Source organism: Betta splendens, chromosome 5 (assembly GCF_900634795.4).
Source record: "Betta splendens chromosome 5, fBetSpl5.4, whole genome shotgun sequence".
Lineage (NCBI taxonomy): Eukaryota > Metazoa > Chordata > Actinopteri > Anabantiformes > Osphronemidae > Betta > Betta splendens.
The window spans coordinates 2,278,962-2,285,306 of NC_040885.2; the positions used below are offsets into that span (position 1 = coordinate 2,278,962).

The 6,345-nt window shown below is 39.5% G+C and overlaps 1 protein-coding gene across 15 annotated transcripts in view; it reads right to left on the reverse strand.

Moving 5' to 3' along the window:
* Window positions 1-5,447, reverse strand: part of itpr1b (inositol 1,4,5-trisphosphate receptor, type 1b) — a 55,395-nt gene extending 49,948 nt beyond the window's left edge. For 10 of the 15 annotated variants that reach the window (XM_029149852.3, XM_055509274.1, XM_029149861.3 and 7 more), the window contains exons 1-3: window positions 5,221-5,446; window positions 4,215-4,331; window positions 1,206-1,276 (exon numbers count right to left, since the gene is read on the reverse strand). In XM_029149852.3, coding sequence (XP_029005685.1) covers window positions 1,206-1,276; window positions 4,215-4,306 — 163 coding nt within the window. In that variant the 5' untranslated portion in view covers window positions 4,307-4,331; window positions 5,221-5,446. Of the gene's footprint in view, window positions 1-1,205; window positions 1,277-4,214; window positions 4,332-4,781; window positions 5,048-5,220 lie in introns of those variants that run through there. The other 5 variants (XM_055509275.1, XM_055509273.1, XM_055509270.1 and 2 more) reach the window with 3 other exon arrangements.
* Between the last annotated feature and the right edge of the window lie 898 nt (window positions 5,448-6,345).

The following is a 6,345-nucleotide window of genomic DNA, read 5'->3' on the forward strand; positions in this document are numbered from 1 at the left end:
ATTTCTAAACAACTGACCTGTGAAAAACAAAACACTGCATCAGTGCTCAGATATTGTTCATGCATACGTTTTTTCAGTATTGACTTTGTTTTGTGTCATGCAGTAAGGGGGTATTTTATTTTGGTCATTGAGTATATGGAACAAAAGATTCAGTATTAGATTGAATAAAAAAAACTTAATGAAATAAGAAACCGTTTAATAGGTAGTGTGTACATGGTGCAGCTGTCCATCCAAAGTACAAAAAAAAACTTATGGGAGGGAAGAAGAAGAAGAAGAAGAAGAAAAAAAAAAGATGATGTTGATGAAAAACAACAAGGGCTTTGCCTTAACCCCAACTTTATCAGTGTCACAAGTCTACGACGGGACACATTTACTCCAAACAAGGATGTCAGGTCCTGAGTTTTCAGTTATAACCAGCTAACCCTACACCATAACTTCCAACAGGAATTTTTAAACAAGCTTCCATAAAATAGTACTTTTGTACATGGAATACAAAATGAAGCTGAAGCAGAACTGCAATCTTGTCTTCAAAAAAAAAAACTAACAAAAATAACAAATCCATTATAATTTTAGCCAGGAACCTGGGAGCCAATCTGTGCACATGTTGACGATGAAGAGTCTGGTTAGATGTTAAGCCGTAGTGGCAGGCAGCTGTCAAGGGCCTGATTTTTAACTCTTAATGGCATTCTACATCAAAGACTCAAAGAGCAAGAAATACGGGCAAACATTATTATCATCATCATCATTTAGTCAACACAGTTTTACGTTTGTGGCCTTTGTGTCATAATTGGACATTTCAACTCGCCTGTAAAGAATACATGCTCGACAACCTGCAAGAAATATTAAACCAATACTGTGGCACACAATCAGTGAAATATAGTCATTCGTCTTTCAAAATGACTTCATTAAATATCTAACAGTAGTATGGCATACTGAAGACTGGTACCAGCCAGTGCCTATTACGAATGATTGGATGGTTTTAATTCCATTAAATCCTGTTGTACAACAGGTTTGTCTTACAGCAGGTTACAGGACAGCTGCCACTCACTAAATCTGTATTATCACAGACTGATTAAGTATTGTTAATAATAACCTCATCAAACAAACATCAAACAAAAACATTAAGACAAACACTGCTAACATTGACATTATTCAACCAATAGTTTGAAGATATAATTATATTTTAATAAAATTTGTAGCCTCACCTCTGAATTTCTTGGGTGGGTTGTTGAGGTCACCTGTGTCTGGCTGTACCACACAGCGATCATCCACAAGCCTGGGGACACAACCATCAGTATGATGAGTCATTCAGTTACCTCAATACAAGGCCCATGGCTTGAATAGTAATTTATGAAGAAAAGACAATATCTCAAATATTAGTACGTATTTATGGGGAAGCCCCCTTGTAAAGAAAATAAAAATTGACTCAGGCATTTTAATTAAAAGGGATGGAAATCAGGTGAAAATCTGATTTCAGATCATGACCCGACAGATCTGTAGGACATGCACTACAGTATGTAAGAAGAGGAGGTGTGTACAAACAGACAATTAACACCACTATGATAGAAACAGTTATCCAACAATGATAAAAACAAGGGTGTTTGCAGGTCACACCACCCCAGGGTACACCAAGGGCTCTTGTTTCTCACCCGTAGGATAATAAACAACAATGGAGTTAGAGGGAGGACACCACTACTGTGTTTAGTGACTACATACTGGTGGTGCATTCAAATGTTTGGCTAAAGCAGCTAACACTAATTCACATACTGTACTGTATATTCTCCAGTCTTTTTTTTTTTTTTTAAACACAGGACAATTTTTCGTGACAAATAAATAAACGTTTATTGTTAAGGAAAAGATGTTGCTTGTGTGTTTCATCTGGTTTCAGGGCTTTTGTAATTTCTAAAGGCTTCACAGGTTTTGAACCACAGTGCTGGTAAAACACTTGACAGCACCATCACACACACATCAACGATTCTGGGGAAACCCCTGGGAATTCTATGAGATAATAGATCAGCACAAATACAACACTTCAGTAGGCTCTGGTTCATCCAGGCAGTATCTTTTTATAGCTTATGCAGTATACACTGCAACGCAGGAGCACAGTCATCTTGTGGTGTGAAAATGGCCAGCATCCAATAACGTGAAGGGCATTTTTATCCAAGGTCGCAAATTAACTTGCTCTTGGATGCTGGGACACTGCATCAATGCTACATCGTCGTCTCCCGGCATCAATATGGCGGCTGCCGTCCTGCGCGTGCCAGCGGCTGCAGCCGTGTCTCAGGGGTCACTTTCAATATGCACACAGCAAAGTAACTACTAACCCAATAATGATATTAATAGTGACATCCTCTGAGTTAACAAAGCATTCGCTACAACAGTATGGGGGAAGTATTACTACTGAAGGCATAAAAACATGAGATGGAAAATTTGACAAATGAGCTCTGCCACGGTTGCAGCCTTCAAAGCTGTGCACACATTTGTTGCCATGGTGGGTGACGCATATTGCTAAACTGTGAAAGAGCATGGTATTGGAGAGCTGGCAGGAAGAAGGACATGGCACAGACCCTGGCAAGTGGCAAAGACAACAATGTCATGGCAGTATGTTCCCTACCTACAGTACAGTACTGTACTGTAGATATTAGTGACAATTAGTGAGCAAAGCAACTGATATGTCCTGGTCAATGGGTCATTAACCTGAGCTGGGCTAGCATGAAGAAACACAAACAAGAACACGTACAGTGACATTAAAACAGGCTTTTTGCAAGTGTGTGTACAGTAACTGAGTCACGTGCAGTTTTCTGAAACGAGCCAATGGAGGCCTGCCTGCCTTCAGTGTTCTACTTACCGCAGCTAATGTAACTGGCAAGCATAGACTAACCACAAGTATCAGAACTTGAGCCTTGACTGAACTGGCTGCCACTGGCTTTTTAAAAACTTTAAATTAGTTTCAATTTGGCCCATACTTGGACCCCACCTACTATTGAGGCTGATGGTGATGTATGATAGCTATAAAGTGTTGCAGAGCAGTGACACAGCATTGCTTTATATTTGTGTTAATACAGTAGGTGGTAAACAGCATGTGTATGTGCTGTTACTTGTCTGTTAAGGCATTTCAGTCTTCATCAGTTATTATTACAGTTATTTGGGTCGTCTGGAACCTAATAAGTGTCAAAAGCTCCCAATAAATTAACACACACGCGACGAAGCAAACATGAATAACGTTTTAAGCTATTCCACCCCAGACAGTTTAATGACAGGTCTGGGGTAAAACACACAATAAAACTACAAGAGACCAAAATCTCTGGGGAATGACAAAAAAAACAACATGGAAATAGGAGGACTGCAGCACTTAAAAGCCAAAACGGGTGCTGTGTTCATTTTCACCTTGGAAGAAGAAAACCAAATGTTGTGCAGTAAAAAAATAGAATAGAAAATATAAATAGAAAATAGAATAGAAGCAGAAGTCTGCAGTACCAGAGTCTACTGTACACGACAGATATGCTGAGAGGGGACGTACAATGATCGCACTCTTTTCTTTTTTTAGTCTTCTTCTTAACTTGGTGTCTAGCATACAATTAGTGAGGAGGGGAGATGTCAAGCACCCAAACAATGGTACTCAGCAGAAGAAGGAACCATAGAGGAAAACTGAGGCCTGAGGGCAGATTATCATAGCTGCTTTACATTTATGTAGTGGATAAAATATCTTATCACAGTGCTTCCCACATATATATGCATGATGACGTGTTTGCTGCAATGGACATGGTATTTCAAGTATACAGTTGTATTCAGTGCAGTGCCGACAGCAGTAGGTAATTTTGTGTGTGAATTGGTGAACGAGAACTTTGAGGACGGAAGTTTTTTTTTTCTATTTTCTGAAACCCAGTTTTTTCTGTCCCAGGGAAATATACAGATAATTTATTTCCCACCTTAAAATGTGGGTCATGGATATGCTTACACTGTGAGTGCAGCCAGCTATTAAGAATCCATCCATTCCAAAGCCCCACCAGCATTCATGTAAATGCCTACAGTACTTTGTGAGGTATTATGATTATATTCTATTACATGTACTGTGTTAGTTATGTATTCTGAAGTAGCAAACTGATTCTGTCGCACATTCTCGCTGAGAAAACAGCCACATGAGATGAATTTGGGCACATAAACAGGATGAAAAGCGTTAAAACTCCCATATATATGTATATAAACAGACTTACCCTAAGGTGCTGATAAACCCACAGGTGGTTCCTTCTGCATACAGGGAACAAATGTCCCCAATATGGAGGAAACTAGACATCTTGTCCGACATGGTTCCTCGGGCTTGACAACAGCTACTGTAGAAGAGAAGTGTAGTTATTTTAGAAGTTACAATAAACCCACTAGTTTGCTACAGCTTCATTGTCCTGCACACATGAGCGGTCAGTGCTTTGTTGTGTGCAGATGCACACAGTAAACGGCTTCATCATTACAGTTGTGATGTCAACTTTGCAATGTGCTGATGTTTGTGGTTAGATGGGTTTTTAGCATTAGATTATTTTTGGTCCCTTCCTCTCAGAGCACAACCTACTGTTAAACCATAAGTGACAATTGTGGAGGAATATAATACAATTCTTCTAACAATTTCTGCAATTTGCCTATATATAAAAAAATGTAAGGTTGAATTACGGTTCAGAACAAGTTACGCCAGGTGATTGAAAGTTCATTAACTGATGGTTAACTACTGGTTAACTTGGCTAGTATTATACATGTTTACTATTAGCATTTTTAAAGCTACTTAAACTCACCTTCGCTATAATTGTGTGCTTATATTTGCACCAAAGAAAAGGGTTACTGAAGTAGTACACACATATTAAACATCCGTTAAATCTTTTCTACGGTTGTAATTTAAATAGGTCATAATTATCCAGATTCAGAAGTCCAACACTACTCCGTGCTGCCGTGACATAACGTAATAAAGTTTACATCTCGCTCCGTGCGACTCCGAGTCAAAATATATTACGTTATTTATCCGTCTCGACAAATATTCCACATATGTGCCGGCTAGGAAACAAACATTAGTGCTAGGCGGAATGTTGACTTGTGGACGATTCAACTCACGAGCTGCGGCAAAAAAAAAAAAAATCAGCAACAAATGAGCGCGTGGGCTACTTCCTAGACAAGGATGCTCAGTGACAAAATGAGCAACGCTCCGGCTGCTAAACTACGGACGGACACACACTTCACCTGACACAGGGGGAGGAAGGCGTCAAAGGCGGGGAAAGCAACCAGTGCGCGAAGAAGTGGGTCAACACAGGATAATTTCCACAGCGCTATCCGCGGGTTAAGTCCATGGCAGCGAAACTCCAGGTAAGAGCAGCCTGAGCGGCGTTATCTCTGACAGCTGAACGCGTCCTCGCTAACAATCCTCTTCTTACCTCCTCCACATGTCACCGAGGGAACGCCCCTTGAGTTGCTATTTATACCGCAGCACAGCACTCTGGGTAGTGGAGTTTCTTTGGGTCGTCCCCTGCTTTTCAGGTCCAAATGAACTGAAAGTAAGTAAGTAAGTAAGTAAGTACGTACGTACGTACGTACGTACGTACGTACGTACATACATACATACATACATACATACATACATACATACATACATACATACATAAATAAATAAATAAATAAGCATTTCAACTTGAGTTGCTATTAATTGACATCTTATTTTAAGTCTTTTATGTTAAGGAGGTGTTTTATGTATGTGTTGGCTGTACATCTATTTACATTATTTCACATATATAATGTCAAAAACAGCAGCACACATAACGCCTTACAAAGGCGGTGCCATGCTGAGCACGTCAACGTGTGAAAAGGCACTAGATAAAGACTTCAGTTGTGCCTGCAGTCTGCTGTCAGAAACATCGATTCAGCCTTGGGCACTAAGACTCTCAGGTTGGCATCGAGGTCATACATTTGCAGTCTGTTTGGCTCCCAGTCTGTGTGTTTTATTTTTTTTTATTTTTATTTAACAAATTCAGTGCACCTACAGGCAGATCGCACCTTGTGGATTCTAACTTTGAAATACATCAGTTATTTGGTTTGTTTGCATGACGTATTAGACTGCACCTGGAACAGGGACTCAGAAAACATTCAGAGGAATTGCACAACCATGTCACAAATAAATTAACTAAGCATATGAATGAACCAGATCATTGTTGCAATTATTACAGTGATTGTTCGAAAACATAAAAAGGTCCAATTTCCAGTCCCTTTAAAAGCTGCATTATACTGTATTTCTAAATATGCATATTGTTCATGTTTACTACTTATTTCAATATGAATGAAAGGCAGAGAGACACAAGAAGAAAACAGAAGAGC